Below are 22,027 nucleotides of genomic sequence, written 5' to 3'. Positions count from 1 at the left end.
TACAGTGACCCTGACTGAGCTCTGGGCCCCTGTTGTGTCAGGGCCTGCAAAGAAACCAAGTGAAATCAGGCTCCCATTGTGCCAGGTGCTGCAGAGACAGCAAACAAAATCAGGGACCTTGTTGTTCCTGGAGCTGCAGAGACCCCAACTGAGATCTGGGTCCTGTTCTTCCAGGCACTGCAGAGACCCCGACAGAGGTCAGACCCCACTGTTGTGACAGGTGCTGTGGAGACCCCAACTGAGCTCTGCGTCCCTGCTGTGCCAGGTAAAACAGACCTGGACAGAGATCACGGCCCTCCCTTGTGCCAGGCAGCGCACGACTGCTGCCCAGATTGCTGCCTCCATTGTGCTGGGCACTTCAGAGACCTGGACTGAGATCTGTGTCCCCGTTGGGCCTGGCACTTTGCGGGGAGGGATAGCTCAGTGGTTTGAGCATTGGCTTGCTAAACCCAGGGTTATGAGTTCAATCCTTGAGGTGGCCACTTAGGGATATTGGGCAAAATCAGTACTTGGTCCTACTAGTGAAGGCAGGGGGCTGGACTCGATGACCTGTCAAGGTCCCTTCTAGTTCTAGGAGATAGGATAGGACCCTGACAGAGATCCTGCCCCCACATTTTGCCAGATACTACAGGGACCCCAAACAAAATCAGGGATCCTGTAATGCCAGGAGTTGCAGAGCCTCCGACTAAGATCAGGCCCCCTGTTGTGCAGGAGTCTGCACAGACACTGACCAAGATCAGGGTCCCCATTGTGACTGGTGCTGAACAGACACCAAGGGTATCTCTACCCTGCCATGAAAAACCCACAGCTGGCCCATGCCAGGTGACTCAGGCTCACAAGGCTCAGGCAAAGGGGCTGTTTAATTACAGTGTTGATGTCTGGGCTCAGGCTGGAGCGAGGCTGTAGGACCCTGCGAGATGGGAGGGTGTCAGACCTTGGGCTGCAGCCCAAGCCAGAACATCGACACCACAATTAAACAACCCCACAGCCTGAGCTGTGTCAGCCCAAGTCAGTGGGCACGTGCCAGCCGCCGGTGTCTAACTGCAGTGTAGACATGCCCACAGTGACAGAGAGTCCTTGCCACAAAAAGCTCAAAGGCTAAATAGGCCAATGGTGGGAGGCGACTTTCCATTTTACAGTTGGGGAAACTGAAGCTCAAAGAGCTGAAGTAATTTGCTCAAGTTTGCATGGAGAGTTTGGGGCAAAACTGGGAACTAAACCCAGATTGTTTGAATTCTTGCTTCTTCCCTTATCCACAAGCTGTGTGTGTGTGTGTGTACACACAGCATTGTTTTAGTCTGTGTTCGCATGGCATTGGCTTCCACGGGAGGTTGTGGAATTTCCTTCATTGGAGGTTTTTAAGATAAGGTTAGAGGTACACCAGTCTGGGAATGTCTAGGGATACTTGGTCCTGCCTCATCACAGGAGGCTTAAGTAGATGACCTCTCAAGATCCCTTCTATGCCTACATTGAAATAATTCTGTTTTGTGCTGTGTCATGTTCTAGGCTGAGCTGTTTTGCATGGTGCCATTTGGAACTCTGATGCACCATGTTGTGTTGCAGTTTTATGGTGCATTGTTTTGCCTCAGCGTGTTTAGTGCCTGTGCTGTGTTGGTTTGAGTTGAGCTATTTTCCATTGTGTACTTTTGTCCTAGGATGTGTTAGTTTGCATTGTTTTGCTTTGTTTTTCCTTGTATTGTCATTTTATGCTGTGGAGTGTAAGTTGTGTATTTTTTTTTTCTGAATTGCCTGACATTATGTTGTGGTGTGTTTTATTCTGTATGTTGTGTTTTTATATATATATATTGCATAGCATCATAGAAATGTAGGGCTGGAGAGGACCTCAAGATGTCATCAAGTCCAGCTCTCTCTGCCGAGGCAGGACCAAATCTATGTAGATTATCTCTGACAGAGATTTGTCCTACCTGTTCTTAAAAACTTCCAGGGAAAGAGACCGCACAGTCAGTCTTGTAAGACTATACCAGAGCTGAACTACCTTAGCTCTGGTGACACCCACACAGATTTCAGTGGTGAGTGGCTCTGGAGAGAAGGCGTCCCCAGTGAGTGGGCAGCTGGGTAAAGAGACTAAAGTTGGGAGGAGAAACTTTGATGTGTCCAAGGTCACCCAGGCAGTCCGTGACAGAGCTAGAAATAGATCCCAGTTCTAGTGCCACCGTACTGCTGTTTTGGGAACTGAAGGTCTCTGCCACACTGGTGTTTTAGAGTGGTAGCTATGTTAGTATGTATCAGCAAAAACAATGAGGAGTACTTATGGCACCTTAGAGACTAACACATTTATTTGGGCATAAGCTTTTGTGGGATAAAACCCACTTCATCAGATGCATGGAATGGAAAATACAGTAGGCAGAATATATATACACAGTACATGAAAAAATGGGAGTTTCCTTACCAAGTGGGGGTTCAGTTCTAACGAGTTATTGAATTAAAGTGGAAGTGAGCTATTATCAACAGGAGGAAAAATCACTTTTGTAGTGGTAATCAGGGTGGCCCATTTCAAACAGTTGACAAGAAGGTGTGAGTAACAGTAGGAGGAAATTAGCATGGGGAAATTTAGTTTTTAGTTTCTGTAGTGACCCATCCATTCCCAGTCTTTATTCAGGCCTAATTTGATGGTGTCCAGTTTGCAAATTAATTCCAGTTCTGCAATTTCTCATTGGAGTCTGGTTTTCAAGTTTTTTTGTTGAAGAATTGCCAGTTTTAAGTCTGTTATTGAGTGTCTAAGGAGATTGAAGTGTTCTCTGACTGGGTTTTGAATGTTATAATTCTTGACGTCTGATTTGTGTCCAATTATTCTTTTGCATAGAGACTGTCCGGTTTGGCCAATGTACATGGCAGAGGGGCATTGCTGTCACATGATGGCATATATCACATTCGTTTTAGGCACTGGTGCAAAACCTTAGTATAAACAGAATTTACACTGGTGCACTCTGATTGGCACTGGTGCACCCTGTCCCTGTTTGAAGGCTTGTGGGCAGGACAGTGACCTCACTGAGTCCTGGGGCTGGCTGAACAGTGCAGCTGGTAATGGAGGGACAGCAGTGAGTGCTGGAGGTATGAGCCAGGAGCACAGCCCCACAGGACTGGACACTGACTTCTCCTGACCAAGGGGACACCACCCCCCAGCTGTGTGCAGGGACGGCAGCTGAGCAGCCCTGCCAAGACAGCCTGTGCATCCATGGACAAACCACCTCTTCCTGCAGCCTAATACGCTGGGGTCTGGGGACCTTTCCAAACTGCGGGTGATGGGGCTCTGGTGTTACCGGGGTCTGTTCCTGGCTCTGTCACTGACCTGCTTGGTGACCTTGGGGAAGTCACAGCCCCTCTGTGTTTTCCTCCTACCCATTGTCTACTTGGATTGTGATCTCTTTGGGGGCAAGGACTGTCCCTCTCTCTCTGTGCAGTGCCCAGCACAATGGGGTGCTGATCTCAGTCAGGTTCTCTGCCATGTACAGCACGATGGGGACCTGATCTTCACCAGTGTCTGTGCAACGCAAAGCACAGTTTATGGACTCTCAGACTTCAAGGCCAGAAGGGAAAATCATGATCATCTAGTCTGACCTCCTGCCCATCGCAGGCCACAGAACCTCACTCACCCACTCCTGTAACAGACCCCTAACCTCTTTCTGGGTTAACGAAGTCCTCAAATCATTATTTAAAGTCTTAAAATTACAAATAAGTCCACCATTTACACTGGTTTAAACCTGCAATGACCATGCCATGCCCCATGCTGCAGAGGAAGGAAAAAAAAAAATCCCAGGGTCTCTATCAATCTGGTTCTGGGCACAATCCCTTCCCGTCCCCAAATATGGCAATCAATTAGACCCTGAGCACATGGGCAAGACCCAACAGCCAGACACCTGGGAAAGAATTCTCTGTAGTAACTCAGAGCCCTCCCCATCTAGTGTCCCATCACCAGCCTTTGGAGATATTTGCTGCTAGCAGTTGCAGATTGACTACATGCCATTGTAGGCAGTCCCATCATACCAATCCCTCCATAAAGGTATCGAGCTCAGTCTTCAAGCCAGTTAAGTTTTTTGCCCCCACTGCTTCCCTTAGGAGGCTGTTCCAAAACTTCACTCTGATGGTTAGAAACCTTCGCCTAATTTCAAGCCAAAACTTGTGGATGGCAAATATCCATTTGTTCTAGGGCCAAAATTGTTGCTTAACCTAAATAACTCCTCTCCTTCACTGGTATTTATCCTTCTGATGTATTTATGGACAGCAATCTTATCTCCCCTCAGCCTTCTTTTGGTTAGGCTAAACAAGCCAAGCTTTTTGAGTCTCCCCCCATAAGGCAGATTTTCCATTTGTCGCATCATCCTAGTACAGGGGTGGGCAAACTTTATGGGCCAAGGACCACATCTGGGTGGGGAAATAGTATGCAGGGCCAGGGTTGGGTGTGGGAGGGGGTGCGGTATGCAGGAAGGGGCTCAGAGCAAGGGATTGGGGCAGAGGAGGGGTGCGGAGTGTATGAGGGGGCTCAGGGAAGGGGGTTGGGGTGCAGGAGGAGTGCGAGGTGCAGGCAGGGAGTTGGGGGCAGGGTACAGGAGGGGTTCGGGCTCCGGCCTAGCTTACCTCAAGCGGCTCCGTGGGAGCCTACCCTGTCCCCGGCCCCGCACCGCACCAGGAAGCGCTGCCCTTGCCTCGCCTCCAGGTACCTCCTCCGAAGCTTCCATTGGCAGCGGTTCCCTGTTTCATGGAGCCATCTGTCCCCCTTCCCCTCCCCCCCCCCACCTGGGGGTCGCAGGGATGTGGCACCGGTGGTGCTGTGGGCTGGATCCAAAGCCCTGAGGGACCGGATCCGGCCCGCGGGCCGTAGTTTGCCCACCCCTGTCTTAGTAGCCCTTCTCTGCACGTGTTCCACTTTGAGTTCATCCTTCTTAAGCATGGGAGACCAGAATTGCCTACAGTATTTCAGACGAGGTCTCATTGGTGCCTTTTATAACAGTACTAATTTTTTATTGCTTATTGCAAAAAATCTTGCACTATTAATTTTCATCCCATTTCTGTTACTCCAGCTTTCAAGGACATGCAGATCTTCTTGTATGATATTCCTGTCCTCCTCCATGTTGGCAATCCCTCCCAGCTTTGTGTCACACTCCCACTTTTTGTGCCAAAGTCACTAATAAAAATGTTGAATAAGATCGGTCCCAAGACTGATCTCTGAAGAACTCCACTAGTAACCTCCCTCCAGCCTGACAACTCACCGTTCAGTATGACCCCGTTGTAGTCTCCCCTGTAACCAATTCCTTATCAGCCTTTCAGTTCTCATATTAATCCCCATCTTGTCCAGTTTAACGAATAGTTTCCTATGTGGAACTGTATCAAATGCCGTACTGACATCCAGATAGATTAGAGCTACTGCATTTCCTTTGTCCAAAAAATTAGTTACCTTCTGACAGAAGGAGATATGGTTTCTCTGGCACCATCTACCTTTTGTAACACCATGTTTTATTTATTTATAGTGCTGAAGGCTGGAAGGAACTGTTAGCAATAGGCTGAGAATGGCCATGTGGAGGTGGGGGAGGGGATGGCAGACAGTGTAGAGGTGGGGGAGGGGATGCGATGTTGAAGGTATATCTGGGATTTTGTTTTGTAGGAGTCAATGTCTCTGCTCCCTGTGGCCGTGATGCATTCTGTACTAGAGCAGCACATCAGCAGAGCAGACACACACACTGTAGCTCCGTCTGGACAACGCAGCATTCACTGCCAGATGGGATGGGTGATTTTTCAGGGGCCCAGCTTGATATGCCTGGCTGGGGTGGATTCACTTGGACGAGGGTCTGGGTCTCTGATAGTTTGGGATGTTCCTTTTTGGATAGTCAGTTCTTTCCCTTTATTGTTTTACCCCCACCTATGCCCAATGCCACTCTCTTCTTAACTTGCTTTGGTTATTTCACTTCCAGCTTTTAAATGGGATCTAATAATTGCAAAGCTGAATGAAAGATAAAAGAAACAGAACCATTTGAATTTTGGCAGATAGATGGTAGAACTACCTAGTGAAGGTCTGCTGTAATTACCTGGTTATCTATAGCGTTTTCTGATGTCAAAGAGCCAAAAGCACTTTTTAGGGTGAAAGGGCTCGTCAGGTGTTTGCTCTCTAGGGAGCATGTCACTGGCCAGGGCTTTCAGTCTTTCAGGAGTGGTGTGCTGGATTGTATTTAGTAATCTCAAAATAAAAGGTTGACTGACTGCTGGTTCACAATATCCAATGAAATCTTGCAAACGATTATACAAATAGACTCTAATGCTATTAAAACAACATGGCATTAAAACTGATTCAAAACTGAAATTAAAATTTGGAGATAAACACATGAGAAATGAACAGACACCTAATTTCTATTTCTTAATGCCTGAAATTTTGACATTAATTCACACCATCTTTTATTTTTCAGAGCAATGCATAGCACACAGTCAAGTTAATTAATGAAAGCACGCCAATTATTGACTGCTTTGTGTTGCATAAGCATCTGATTAAGCACCCATTTAAAACTGTACCACTGTAAGTGAAAATGCATCAACATAGCTTAGCTCAAATGTGTTTAAATGTGAATGAAAAGATCCTAAATTAAATATATGGCAGGATGGTAAATAGGGGGGAAATGCACCGAAGTGCCTCTACCCAGTCCTGTTGATTTCTTGTCCCAGCCCCCCATGAATTCTGGCCTCTCAGTCAACTCTGCTCCCAGTCCCACATCAGCTGTGCCCTCTCCCAGCCTAACCCGTTTCTACTGCAGTTCTTCATCCCCCTCGTCCAGGCAGGGGGTTGGTGCTGCAGCACCCAAGGCACCTGCGTTAATCACTGTCCCCACATACTGGGGCTATTTAGATTTCAGGAAACGATTTATCAGAGTCACTCACTCTGGCAGGTGGGAGAGAGGAGAGGCTGAGAGGGAGTTTGCTCCCCACACTCTGTAGGGCCATGTTCGACCCTGATAGCTTCCATGTTACCTCATCCTCCACCCTCCCCCATGTGTCTCTGCCCGTATGTCAGTGTGTCACCTTCTGATCATAATGCCACTGGCCTCAGCAGAGCTCCCAGATGGGAGCTACATCACAATGGGGTAACGGTACTGAGAGTAAAATACATCACTGGGAGGGTGTAATTATCTTCAAGGCAAGCATTACAGTCTAGAAAGTGAAAGAATTAAAGTACTTTATTACTTAAAAGTACGCTTGAAAGGACTGGATTTTTATTAATAAATTGCAGTAAAATGTTTTCAGTGTACACACAGATGAAAAAATATGTATGTATGTAAAATACAGAAATGCTTCTGGAGAAAGTAGAGTTTGATTTAAGGATATTTACACTGTATATTTTACATGTGTTATTGACAATTTGTGTTTGAACAGTTATAAAGATTTGGCTTTTTGAATCTCAACATTTACTGTAATTAAATAATGTTGTCTGATGACCCCCATAACGTCCCACAGCTCTAAAAATTGAAATTGTAAACACCGAAAAAAGGGCTTAAAAATAAATATCGATATCCTCAATTGAAATTTAAAAAAAAAAGAAATAGAATGAATTTTGCCAACCCACTTAACAGCAATCACAATATGATAGGGGATGGAAATTCACAGCTAAGGCACCCACCCTGAATTCTGCCCTGTAGTGACACCAGGCAATCGCCATAGGGCAATGAATAAGGCATTTTAGTGTATAAAGTCCCAGATTAGATTATACCGATTTGTAAAGACATGAGAACTTTCTCTCAGGGTATCAACTTCACTGGGTTGTTTCTTTTAGTGGTATGTAGTAGTTTTGGGCGAGGTTTGACCCTCAGCGGGGCTGTGGGGTATCCCACCGCCTTGCTCTGGTCCGGCGGCAGTCGGGGACCGCAGACCCACAGTTAGGGGCTCAGGCCTGTGAGCAGGGGCTGGGCCAAGAGGTCCGAACGCAGGCCCTTAAGCAAGGGCTGAGGCAAAGTCTATAGCAGCCCAGGCCTTAAGTCAGGGCAGGGCAGGGCAGTAATCAAATAGTCAATCAGAGGCCCAGGCCCTTAAGCAGGGGCTGGGTCAGTTTGTAGCATCCCAGGCCCTAGGTCAGGGCGGGGCAGTAAGCAAATAGTTAGCCAGTAACCCAGCCTCTCTAGGCCAGGGAAAAAGGGGGAGTCTGCCACCCAAGGATTGGGTGGCAGGGGGGATGCAGGCCCTCCCACTCCACTGCGTCCCAGCCCGGGGCCCTAGCAGCAGCGGATACTCGCTGCTGTCAGTGGGGATCCTGGCCGCAACACACTGACATCGGCTCTGGCAGTGCAGCAGCCATACTGGGGTCGGCTGCCCCCGGGCTACTTCCACACTCCCCCTCGTATGGTACCTGGGCCGTCCTAGTGTCCTCGGTGCTCTCGACCAGCATCGGCTCCTCAGGGTATCGGGCAAAGGGCAGGCTCGGCTCCTCCTCGGGGTAGCTGGCATGGGGCAGGCTCGGCTCCTCCTCGGGGTAGCTGGCATGGGGCAGGCTCGGCTCCTCCTCGGGGTAGCTGGCATGGGGCAGGCTCGGCTCCTCCTCGGGGTAGCTGGCATGGGGCAGGCTTGGCCAGTCCTCCTCAGTGTAGCGGGCGAGGGGTAGGGTCAGCAGGCCGGTGGCGGCCTGTGGCTGTCTCCCAAGCGTGAGCTCGGCCAGAGACGTCTGCGCTCTCCGCCGGCGTGGGCTCCACTGAGCTCCGCAAGCGGGCTTTTATACTTCCGGGTTGGCACCGTGACCTCTGAGGGGTGGGCACCGGACCCGGTAGCTCTGCCCACGTTGGTATTAGGGGAGGTTCGGCCCTCAGCGGGGCTGTGGGGTATTCCACCGCCTCGCTACATGGTAATTCCTAGAAGTCAATAGATAAATAACATTCTGTCAGTTCTGAAATGGCCTTTTCAGATTTCTGGGAAGTGTCTATAATGTTGCACTAGGGGCCAGGTCCTCGGAGAGACGGAACCTTGGTTTCATTTTAACTAGTCCATGCTCAGCAGCTTCCGGAATTTGGTTCAAAGTATTTCCATGTTTCCCTGTCCTGTTCTTAAAAGTGCTGCTAGAGAAAGTGGGGAAGGGCAGGAACTCACTGCAGGATCAGTAGCTGAGTCCCTTAGATATTTATAGCTCATTGGAAGAAGGACGGGGATTGGTGGGTGTCTGGTGATTTAATAATAAACACACAAATATCATTGTTCTTAATGAATTTTCATCTTCTAATTCCCATAACCTACTAATTATACCTGGCTGCCCCCCCAGCAGTCTGGGGAGGGAGTACTAGTAATCTCCTTTGGCCAGTGTGGAACCTAAAGCACAAGGATCTTTCAGTGACTGGCTCAAAGTCACCCAGAGTGAAATTCACTTCACTGGATAATTCCCTAGTTGCTGGGCTCTGCAGAGGGGTGGGGGGGTGAATTCCATTCCTGGGCATGGACACTCCCGAATCCTCACCCCGATCTCAGACGCTACCCCAACCTTCCCCTGCAGTGATGGACCCACTTGATGTTGCCAGAGCCATCTGCCATGGGACCTAGAGGGGGCAGAGGCCCAGCCCCAGAATTGCTACCCCTGCTCACAGCCCCCATGCTATGCTGGAGTTGCCCTGGCTTTCCACTCTGCAGATGGGTCTAGCTGCCTGGGCACCGACCCCGTATGCCCACCACACACAAAGGTCTTCACAACTCCCATCCCAGAATAGGGAAGGACAATCTGGGGCTGGCTGCAGTCTCCCCTTGCTGCTGTGAGAGGAATGGGGTGGTCCCTCATATAGGACACAAACATACCCGGGGCAGAAGGGAAATATAATTTCTTCCAGGGGCTTGAAAATGTTTGATTTAGAGTCCTGAGCTCTGTCTTCCTGTTTGTCTCCTTCTGCCACTTTCAGATCTCTTGGAGAGACAAGGTAGGTGAGTTAATTTTTTTTAGAACCAATTAAAAATATCTCTCTTTAATATCTTGGAACCAACATGGCTACAACTACTCTTTTCCCTTTGTACCCCCTCCCACTCTCACCCTCCCTCAGCTGAGACTGTCCCCTGTGATGGGAGAATAAGGGTTCAGTCCTGTCATTGGATTGGGTCTCACCATCACTGATGGGAGTGAAAGTCTGTGTGCATTAATGACAGCAGCAGCAACTCTGGGACTCGACACTTAGGGAGAAAAGATGGGAGTGAGCAGGTTATGTTTGTGCCTGGTGTGAGTTACTCATGTGGGAATTCTATGCCACTGCATACGCACAGAATTCTAAGCCAGTAGTGGGTCAGGGCTCATCTCTCTGCCTGAGGCCTCGGGGCACTTTCTTCCTCTCTGAGGGTACCATGCCACAGGGGCCACACAAATCTACATTGCTTAGGCTTTGGCTTCAGCCCTTGGTGGTGGGGCTCAGGGCCCTTGACTTCAGCTTTCTGCCCTGGGCCTCAGCTAGTCTAATGCTGGCCTTGCTTGGGGGCCCCTGAAACCTACAAGTGTCCCCCCAGCCAGCCCCAGACCCCTGGTTGAGAACCACTACCTTACACCATGAATCACAGCAATATTCAGGTTACTGCCAGTCATAGAATCCTAGAATATCAGGGTTGGAAGGGACCTCAGAAGGTCATCTAGTCCAACCCCCTGCAACTAGTCAGATATTAACCCAGGCAGCAACTCACAAGCATTCAATAAAGTCTAAACACATTCTTACAATTCTAATATCTGTTTTAACAATACTAACACGGGTGAGTCAGACAGATTCCAGCTGTGTGTTTGTCCATATTCAATTAAGACATGGGGGCTTTTGCAAGAGCTAACACCTCATCTGCCAGTGTCACAGGCAGAGATGGTGTGTCTAGCCTCTCTTTGCCAGAAGTGGGAATGGGTGACGGGATGGATCATTTGATGATTCCCTGTTCTGTTCTTTCCCTTTGAAGCACTTGGCATTGGCCACTGAGCTAGATGGACCATTGGTCTGACGCAGTGGGCTCTTCTTATGTTCACAGTCTCTGAGGCATATCTACTCATTTGGACTCACTGGGGAGCCACAGAAAAAGCTAGGTGTGATGAACTGGGCCTGTTCTCACTGTGGTCTGTGAATGCTGACAGGGGAGTGTGCTGGGATAGTCTGCATTGTAGGATGGGATCTGCCCGAGGGCGCATACCTGAGTGTGTAACATGAGAACCCAGGAAGGGGTTGAAGGCGAGGCGACTCCTTAGCCCGGGAAACTGAACAAAGGCTGTGGGAGGGGTCGCTGAAAGCAGAGGGCTGGAAGCAGGCTGGAGGGAGGCTGGAGAGATGGCTGGGAGGCAGAGATGGCTCTGACCCCCCAAAGGGGGGTGGGCTGGCATGCCCTGGGACCCCAAGCTGGACCTAACTGAGGGGGGCCCTGTTGTCTGTGCCTGCAAGACCTGTCTTGGACTGTATTCCTGTCATCCAAATAAACCTTCTGCTTTACTGGCTGGTTGAGAGTCGCAGTGAATCTCGGGAAGAGGGGTGCAGGGCCCTAACCCCCCCCACAATCCGCGACAACTGGTGGCAGCGGTGGGATCTACTGCACCCCGTGGACGGCGCTTCCTGCAGTAAGTGACTGGGGAGCAGTAAAACGAAGGGGGATTGACGGGGACCAGGCCGGCTGAAGAGTGGGAGAGAGACGGTTATTACCCCTGGGAGTGTGTGACCAGCGAGAAGGACTTTTGCAGTAACAGGGTCCCCCGGGGGGATCGCAGCGAGTGGTCCCAGGGGCGGAGGAGTCTGCAGCTTGACCCTGGCAGAGAGGCGGTGACCTCGAGAAGGGCTGGCACACTAGGGGTCCCCCTGGGAACTGTGGGGAGCTGTGAGCACACAGGCCGGTGAGTGGCCAGCAGGAAGATGTATGCCAAGCGGCTTAAGAGCGACCTGGTGGAGCTGTGCAAGCAGAGGCGGCTGCGCATTGGGAGGCTCACCAAAGAACAGCTCATTGCCCAGCTGGAGGCGGAAGATTGAGCAGGGGGTTGGACTAGATGACCTCTTGAGGTCCCTTCCAACTCTGATATTCTATGATTCTATGATTCTATGATAAGATCGCGCGAATGAACTGATCCCTGTGTCTCAGGGAAGCAGCCTGGCAAATGCAGCGCAGGCACCAGTGTCTGTCCCAGCTGGGAGTGGTCAGCCGGCTGCTGAGGGCTTCCCGAGACCCCTCCTTCCTATGCCTAGGGGAAGGGTGGGAAGGAGCCCAGCAAATACCGAGGGCGCCGTGACCCCCCCCGGCCAGCAGGGGACCCTCCTGGCGAAGCTCGCCGGCCAGCAGAGGATCCTCCTGGCGACGTTCGGCATCCGTGGAGCGGAATTGGCTGGAATGGGAGAAAGAGCTAAAACTGAGAGAGCTGGAGGATCGTGAACGACAGAGACAGCATGAACGGGAGGAGAAAGAGAGACAGCATCAGCGTGAACGGGAGGAGAAAGAGAGACAGCATCAGCGTGAAGAGAGACAGAGACAGCATGAACGGGAGGAGAAAGAGAGACAGAGACAGGAGAATGAGAGACAGCGTCAGCATGACCTGGAACTGGCGAGATTGAAGGGCAGCGAACCCCCGGCTGCGGTGAGTGAGGGGGGACCCAGGACTGCACGGAGCTTTGATAAGTGCATCATGGCCCCATACAAGGAGGGGGATGACTTCCTGGAGGCCTTTGAGACGGCCTGCGAGCTGCACCGGGTTGATCCCGCGGACAGACTCCGGGTCCTTACCCCCTTACTGGACCCCAAAGCCGTGGCATTGTACCGCCAACTGGAAGAGGCAGAGAAAGGGGACTACGAACTATTCAAAAAGGCCCTGCTACGAGAGTTTGGGCTGACTCCTGAGATGTACCGGGAAAGGTTCCGGAGTCAGGATAAAACCCCTGAGATCTCATATCTACAACTAGCCACCCGCATGGAAGGATACGCCAGCAAGTGGGCTGATGGGGCCCAGACGAAGGAGGACATGGTCAAACTGCTGGTACTGGAGCAACTGTATGAGCGGTGCCCATCTGACCTGAGGCTGTGGTTGGTGGACAGAAAGCCAGAGAACCCGCGACAGGCAGGCCGGCTGGCCGATGAGTTCATAAAGAGCCGGTCAGGAGATAAAAGGGAGGAGTCCTAAAGGAGCAATCCCACCACAACGCAGAGAGAGAGTCACCATGGGACCTCCCCGTGGGAAAATACAGAAAAACCCCATCAGAGGGGAACATCCGGCATCAGGACCATCCGACCCACTCAAGGGGACCCATGGGACATGGGCTGCTACCACTGTGGCCAAAAGGGCCACATACGGGCCCAGTGCCCCAGGCTCAGGGACAGACTGAGCAGGCCGAACCCACAGAGGGTTGACTGGGTAGAGACCCAGCCCGGCGAGAGGCAGCATTCCCAGGGAAGGGGGGCTGGCAGGGTACCACCTGCTAAGGAGGGAGGAGAGCCCCAGGCTAGCTTCTCTGGGGGGCCAGATGCTCCGGATTCAAAGTTCTCCGTTTACAGGGTTGGCGCAGGGCTGTCCCTGCGGAGCGAGTGCCTTGTTCCCCTGGAGGTGGATGGGAAGGAAGTTTATGGTTACTGGGACACGGGCGCAGAGGTGACACTGGCCCGGCCCGAGGTGGTGGCCCCAGATCGGGTGGTGCCCAACACCTTCCTGACCCTGACCGGGGTGGGCGGGACCCCATTCAAGGTTCCCGTAGCGAGGGTACACCTGAAATGGGGGGCCAAGGAGGGCCCCAAGGACGTGGGAGTGCACCACCATTTGCCCACTGAGGTGTTGAGGGGGGGGGGGACCTAGAGGACTGGCCCAGCAGCCCCCAGACCGCCTTAGTTGTGACCCGCGGTCAGAGCCGGCGAGGGGCACTGCGCCCTGGCCTTGGGGGGGGTGCCTTGCCTGAGGCGCGGGACCCTAACCTGGTGGGGAGGGAACGCCCAGGGACGCGGCTCAGGGAGGCTGCAGCTTCGGACCCAGCGGGCGAGAAAGAGCAGGTGGCCATCCCCGTCCCAGCTGCTGAGTTCCAGGCCGAGTTACAGAGAGATCCCTCCTTGCGGAAGATAAGGGACCTGGCCGACCTCAATGCGGTACAGACCATGGGACGAGGTGGCCGGAAAAGATTCCTGTGGGAGAAGGGGTTCCTGTACCGAGAATGGGCTCCCCCAGGGAAAATGGAGTCAGGGGGGATCAGGAGGCAGCTGGTGGTACCCCAGAAGTATCGCCGCCAGCTGCTGTGCCGGGCCCATGACATTCCCCTCTCAGGGCACCAGGGAACCTGGCGTACCCAGCAGAGGCTGCTACGGAGCTTTTACTGGCCTGGGATCTTTGTTACTGTCCGACAGTACTGCAGATCCTGTGACCCCTGTCAGAGGGGGAGGAAGGCCTGGGACAAGGGGAAAACAGCTTTAGGACCCTTGCCCAGCATAGAGGAGCCTTTTCGGAGGGTGGCCAAGGTAAAAAGGGCGGCTCTAAACCAAGAGAGCCCAAAGCACAGACCTCCAGACTGGAGCGCTGGGAGAAGACCACAGCCCAGTTGGAGCCCCAGAGGTATGGGGGTGGGAAAAGGGCGCAGGCCGCATAAACCTTCCCACATGCGAACTGCGAGTGCCATCAAGCACCCCCAACCTAAGGGGGAGCGTGAAACTGGAGGGGCCTGGTGTAATTCTCACCAAGGAATGGGAGGGATGCGGGGGCATCCATGGGAACGGGGGTAGGTTCGAACTTCCCCGGGTCACTGGCTAAAGTGACCCTGCTCAGTTCGGTCTCGAAGGGGGGAGAGATGTGATGAACTGGGCCTGTTCTCACTGTGGTCTGTGAATGCTGACAGGGGAGTGTGCTGGGATAGTCTGCATTGTAGGATGGGATCTGCCCGAGGGCGCATACCTGAGTGTGTAACATGAGAACCCAGGAAGGGGTTGAAGGCGAGGCGACTCCTTAGCCCGGGAAACTGAACAAAGGCTGTGGGAGGGGTCGCTGAAAGCAGAGGGCTGGAAGCAGGCTGGAGGGAGGCTGGAGAGATGGCTGGGAGGCAGAGATGGCTCTGACCCCCCAAAGGGGGGTGGGCTGGCATGCCCTGGGACCCCAAGCTGGACCTAACTGAGGGGGGCCCTGTTGTCTGTGCCTGCAAGACCTGTCTTGGACTGTATTCCTGTCATCCAAATAAACCTTCTGCTTTACTGGCTGGTTGAGAGTCGCAGTGAATCTCGGGAAGAGGGGTGCAGGGCCCTAACCCCCCCCCACAATCCGCGACACTAGGTATGCTGAGGCAAGAAGGCCCAGTCTCAGCGCCCTTGAGTTCACGCTTGTCAAAAGCTAAAACTGGGCCCAGCCCTTGAAAGGGGGCACTCCCAGGAGAGACTGTATAAAGGCTGGAGCATCAAACAACTTTGTAAACCTGAGAGACCTGCCTTGGGGACAATGACAGGGAGAATCCCCCAAAGTGACTTCTTTGATTCTGCTCTTCTCTGGCCTTTGGTTCATAGAATTATAGAACTGGAAGGGACCTCAAGAGGTCATCTAGTACAGTCCCCTTCACTCAAGGCAGGATTAAGTATTATCTGGACCATGCCTGAGAGGTGTTTCTCCAGCCTGCTCTTAAAAATCCCCAATGATGGAGACTCCACAACCTCCCTAGGCAATTTATTCCAGTGCTTAACCACTTTGACAATTAGGAAGATTTTTCCCTAATCTCCATCCTAAACTGCCCTTGCTGCAATTCAAAGCCATTGCTTCTTATCCTATCCTTAGAGGTTAAGAAGAATATTTCTCCCGCATCGTTGTAACAACCTTTTATGTACTTGAAAACTATTACCATGTCCCCTCTCAGTCTTCTCTTCTCCACACTAAACAAACCCAATTTTTTCAATCTTCCCTCATAGGTCATGTTTTCTAGACCTTGAATCATTTTTATTGCTATTCTCTGGACTTTCTCCAATTTGTCCACATCTTTCCTGAAATGTGGCACCCACAACTGGACACAGTACTCCAGTTGTGGCCTAATTAGTGCGAAGTAGAGCAGAAGAATTACTTCTCGTGTCTTGCTTACAGTACTCCTGAATTATGTTTTCTTTTTTTTTTTGCAACAGTGTTACACTGTTGACTCATATTTAACTTGTGATCCACTATGACCCCCAGATCCCTTTCCACAATACTCCATCCTGGACAGTCATTTCCCATTTTGTATGTGTGCAACTGATTGTTCCTTCCTAAGCGGTGTACTTTGCATTTGTCCTTATTGAATTTCATCCTATTTACTTCAGACCTTTTCTCCAGTTTGTCCAGATCATTTTGAATTTTAATCCTATCCTCCAAAGCACTTGCAACCCCTCCCAGCTTGGTATAGTCTACAAACTTGATAAGTGTAACAGAGAGACTGTTATTGGGAGGGTGTCACCATGTCTCAAAGGGTTACACCCTGGTGGGAGGGGGCTAGGCCTGTTCTGGAATAAGGTCACTCTGTGCTTTACAGTGTGGCAGAACCTAGAAAGTCCATTAGCATGGAAAAATCCGGGGGGGGAATTGCATGTGGAATGGATGAAAACCCCATCTGAATTCTCTCACATTGCCCTTCTCGTCCTGTCAGGCTACAGAATAACATCCTCGTTTGCTCCAGATCATCCCATCCTCCCAGGGGGAAGGAAATGGCTGCAATGGAGCTGGCTCAGGTAAGAGATTATCACGGAGCTGGTGGTAGGCTCTGCTTGCAGGGAGAGGAGCAATAAAGGCATAGGAAGGTGGTAGCTGCTACACGTAGTGGGAGGCAGGAAATAACAGGATGTGACAAACCCTCTGAGACTTGTGTAATCTAGGGTGTCATGGGTTGTCACCCCCAGGGTACAGTCTCGGGGGCTTCTGGGAACCGCTGTGCCCTCTAACCCTCAAGCTGGGCTGGCCTTTCTCACACTGCTTTGCTGGAGATTCAGTCAGCCTCTCCAGGCTCTGTTATCACCCAACACGAAAGCAGGTGGTGCCATACACCCAACTAAGCTACCTGAGTGCTTTACCTAAGCTAGTCAAGAACAGATAGAAGACAACAGCCAATTTCCCAGCTCCCCAACCTTGCACACTTGCTGTGGTATAAATTCAGAATGATACCATCTTATAGTGCACTGGGCTCTCTATAATGTAATCTCATTAATATAATTCACCTTCCCCTGGATATGGGAAAGATACGCACAATAAGCTTGTGCTAACCAATCTCAGATTTTCTCCAGATATTTCACTCAAAATACTTAACACTGGTTAAGATAAAGCATAAAACAAGTTTATTAACTGCAGAAAGATAGATTTTAAGTGATTATTGTTAGAAGAATAAAGGAGCAGGTTAACCCAGAGGCAGATATGAGTACAGCCTTCTTTATTGCGATACTTGTTCCCCTCGACCCAATTGTCGAGTGAGCGCTGCATTAGTTACATCACACTCCTTTTATCTCGGTTAGTATGTACACGCCTACATCCATTACAACACCCCGAAAACTCTTATTAAATAATAGAAACACCCATACTGTTAGTATACCCACCCCTATCTATTATTCACAGGATTATGCATGTCATACAGACATTTTTACCTTGAAAATACAGTTCTTTGCATTAATGTGTTGCTACAAATTTCCTTAATCAGCAGTTCTCAGGGGACGGAGGAAAGGGCAATGAGCAGTTCTCAGGGGAGGGAGGAAGGGGCCATAAGCCAGGGCTTGTTTATGTAGCTGGGAAAGGAAGGGAGGGGGAGATAACATTTATTTTACTTTCTTTCACACAAAGGACATTCATTCCAACAACTAGATTTCTCGTGTAGCTGCATCCTTATCAATTCTTACAAGCAACAGGGAAAAGAAAAATATGACAACTTACTTAGGCTACAACTACACTACAGGGGGGGAGTCGATTTAAGATACGCAAATTCAGCTACGTGAATAGCGTAGCTGAATTCGACGTATCGCAGCCGACTTACCTGCTGTGAGGACGGCGGCAAAATCAACCTCTGCGGCTTCCCGTTGATGGCGCTTACTCCCACCTCCGCTGGTGGAGTAAGAGCGTTGATTCGGGGATTGATTGTCGCGTCCCGACGGGACGTGATAAATCGATCCCCGAGAGGTCGATTTCTACCCGCCGATTCAGGCGGGTAGTGTAGACCCAGCCTCATTAAACAAAGAATTAGAGGCATAAGCAGGCAGTATCTCCTAATGCCATGTCAGCACATTAGCAGTTCCCAGCTCTTTTACTTAACCCTAACATATCCCAACAATTATAAGTGCTGGCAAACAGATCAAAGCAGATTACTTAGCAAATAACCAAAAACTCAAACTAAGCCTAACATACTAGATGGATAGAATTTGAATTAGCAATTTCTCACCCTGACTGATGATACAAGCAGTCCACCAAGTTTCCATATACAAGCTAGAAATCCCTTTACCCTGGGACCAGCACATCCCCCCAGTTCAGTCTTTGTTCCTCATGTGTTTCCAGGAGTTTGCTTGTGTGGGGAATGAGGCCAAGAGATGATGTCACACCTCACCTTATGTAGCTTTTCTACATGGCGGAACCCTTTGTTCCAAACTCAGTTCCCAGTTCAATTTGTGGAAAAATAGAGGTAACAAAATGGAGTTCAGTGTCATGTGCTCTGGTCACATGCCCTAGCATGCCCTGCTGTGTCATAGTAGCCATGACTCATAGGCTGGCTGAAACATTCACAGGAAGGCTAAGCTCTTCCATGGTCCATTGTCTTTGTTGATGAGCCATCATCACTGTCTGGCTTTTTCATTGTTGTACCTGAAAGGCTAGTTGTGGGTGTTACCCACATGTAAGCACATTTGAAATACAGATACATAAGTCAGTATCCATAACTTCAGATACAAACATGATCTATGCACACAAATAGGATAATCCTGTTCAGCAAATCATAACTTTCCCAATGATACCGCACATGACGCATCTTGCACATAATGCATTATAATTATGACTTAATCCTATTATGATCATACCACTATACTGAATATGAGGTGTAGTGTCAGATAAGGCCTAATTTCAAGGCACAGGAGTTGGGAATGGAACTTCCCCTCTTTGTGAACAGGAAATAGCCCTCCAGCCAGGGCTGGGAAAACTTCCCAGACTCTGAGTGCTGGAGCCCAAATCTATTGACACTTCATTAGTTACCACCACCCCCAATCTTTGTGGCAACTGCAAACTTTATTAGTGATGATTTTATATTCTCTACTAGGTCATTGATAAGAATGTTAAATAGCACAGGGCCAAGATCCAATCCTTGCGGGAACCCCCTAGAAAGAAATCCACTCGACCATGGTTCCCCATTTACAATCACAGTTTTTAATCTATTTAATGTATGCTGTGTCTATTTTGTATTCTAGTTTTTTAGTCAAAATATTGTGCTGAACTAAGTCATATGCCTTACAGAAGTCTAGGTATATTACATCAATAATATTAGCTGCAACCAAACTTTTGATCTCATCCAATAAGGATATCCAGTTAGTTGGATAGGATCTATTTTCTCTAAACCTTTGTTGATGGGTACTAATTATATTACCCTCCTTTAATACTTTATTAATAAATCCAGTATTGGCTACTCCATTATCTTGTCCAGTATCAACGTCAGACTGACACTCTTGTAATTAGCTGGGTCATCTCTTTTACACTTTTTAAATATAGGCACAGCATTAGCTTTATTACAGTCTTCTGGAATTTCCCCAATGTTCCAAGTCCTAATTAAAATCAACATTAACTGTCCACCACGCTCCTCCACCAGGCCTTTTAAAACTCTTGGATACAAGTTATCTGGACCTGCTTGCTTAAACACGTCTAATTGTAATACCTGCTGTTTAACGTCCTCGTGAGTTATTGTTAGAATGGAAAGACTGTCGGCGTCAACATCTTATGATATGAGTACATCATCTATTTTTCTCCAAATCCAGGAGAGAAATATTTACCTCTTCTGCATTATTTAACACTTTTACCTCTTCTGCATTATTTTTGATAATTCTGCCATTTCCGTCTAGTAATTTACCACTACCATTGTTAAGATTAATTTTGTACTTAATACACTATTAAAAACTTCCTTTTTATTTTCATTGATTGGTCATTGATTTCTTATAGCCAGTCTTCTACAATTCTGACCTTCTCACTTATATTCTTTACTATTGACTTCCCCTTTCTTCCATATATTTTATTTGGAGTGTGTTGGGATTCCTACCAGGGAGCCACCAGCAGGGTCCAGAGACAACCCCATCTCCTATATCAAGCTCTGGCTAGTAGGTATGTGAAGACCCTGCCTCCGTCTGTCAGCTGGGAGACGCAACGGTTTTCTCTTTCTACCCTCTGATGCCTCCTGGCTGCTCTAAGCAAGGTGGGATGGAACTCTGTTAAGATGTGCCTCGTGACACTTCCATTTACCTGGTGCCACTGTTCCGTGAATAGTGGGATTGTAACTGGGGCAGCAGGTACTTAGTGTTGGACTCTTTCTCTTTCAGGGGTCGGTGACTTTCGAGGAGGTGGCTGTGTATTTCACCAGGGAAGAGGGGGCTCTGCTCGACCCCACTCAGAGAGCCCTCTACAATGATGTCATGCAGGAGAACTATGAGACGGTGGTCTTTCTGGGTAAGGAGTCCTGTCCCCTCAGTTATTAGAAGCTGTGAGGTCTCTAAAGAACCTGAGTAGTAATAACTTTATACCTTCATTCGTCATACAAGTTTTGACAAGTTTCCTTGCCCCCCTTTTTTTTCCTTATCTCCCACCTGTTACAATAATTTTTGGAGATTTGCCTTTTTGGTGCCGTCAGTCATTTTAAAATTGCATTTAATGTATCCTTATTGGATACATTAATAACTACAGTTTTCATGCCTTTTCCTTATTTTAAGAGGAAAATATGCCACCTGTAGAATTCTAAATTGAGTAAATAGGTCGATGACTGATGCATGGCTTGTGTGACAGTCAGATGAGCTCATCTTTTGATAGGAGAGCGTATAATGTTGCCATTCAGGACCCCACAGGTGAAGGGAGAACAGAGCCGTGCAAGAGGAAGAGAAGAGGGGGAGTAGATAATTCTGGGGTGCTAGGAAATGGTGAGAGTGTGTGCAGGGTGAGAGCTTCAAAGCAGCAGGGATAGAGGAGGTAGTGAGAGACGAGGAGGGAACACAAAAAGCCCCAAGGTGCCAGAAGGTGGTGACGGCTGAGAGTAATGGGAAGAAGGGGAGGGGAGTGTGAAGGAAGGGCACCCAGGAAGTGGACTGGGTGGGTCAGTGGAAAGGAGGAGAAGTTTTGGGATCTACAGCTGTGGGTGATCCCAGACATTTAACCCTGAATCCCTACCAAAGTCTTTTTGCTTTAGAATCTACACTCCAGTTTTATTTCTGTTGTTTCACTTCTTTTTACATTCTCACCCCAAATATTATTATTTTAATTCTTGACCTCCCTCTCTCACTCATTACGCCCCTCCCCATATAACTTCCCCATCTCTGTGCACAGCAACCCTGGCTACCGTTCCTGCATTCCTCCCTCCCATAGCAGGGCCACTACCCAGACACAAATGGGCACTTTTTACACCTCTAAGGCCTGGTCTACACTAGGAGGTTATGTCGAACTTAGCAGCATTAAATACAACAAAGCTATTTAGTTCGACATAGAGGTCTCTTTAAATTGATTTCTGTACTCCTTCCCGACGAGGGGAGTAGCGCTAAATTCGCATGGCCATGTCGAATTAGGGTATGTGTGGATGGAATTTGACGCTAATAGCGACGGGAGCTATCCCACAGTGCACCACTCTGTTGACGCTCTGGACAGCAGTCCGAGCTTGGATGCTCTGACCAGCCACACGGGAAAAGCCCCAGGAAAATTTGAATTCCTTTTCCTGTCTGGCCAGTTTGAATCTCATTTCCTGTTTGGACATCGTGGCGAGCTCAGCAGCACTGGCAACGATGCAAAGCTCTCCAGCAGAGGTGACCATGCAATCGCAGAATAGAAAGAGGGCCCCAGCATGGACTGATCGGGAAGTCTTGGATCTGATCTCTCTGTGGGGCGAGGAGTCCATGCTTTCGGAGCTGCGATCGAAAAAACGGAATGCGAAGATCTACGAGAAGATCT

General features: G+C 49.5%; 1 protein-coding gene across 1 annotated transcript in view; it reads left to right on the top strand.

Moving 5' to 3' along the window:
* The window catches only part of LOC128822969 (zinc finger protein 501-like), a 348,938-nt gene that overhangs the window by 1,029 nt on the left and 325,882 nt on the right, over positions 1–22,027 (top strand). The window contains exons 2-3 of the mRNA XM_054004886.1: positions 16,521–16,602; positions 20,419–20,545. Coding sequence (XP_053860861.1) covers positions 16,579–16,602; positions 20,419–20,545 — 151 coding nt within the window. The 5' untranslated portion in view covers positions 16,521–16,578. The remainder of the gene's footprint in view (positions 1–16,520; positions 16,603–20,418; positions 20,546–22,027) is intronic.

This window comes from Malaclemys terrapin, chromosome 15, assembly GCF_027887155.1.
Source record: "Malaclemys terrapin pileata isolate rMalTer1 chromosome 15, rMalTer1.hap1, whole genome shotgun sequence".
NCBI lineage: Eukaryota > Metazoa > Chordata > Testudines > Emydidae > Malaclemys > Malaclemys terrapin.
This window is presented reverse-complemented; position numbering and strand designations above follow the sequence as displayed.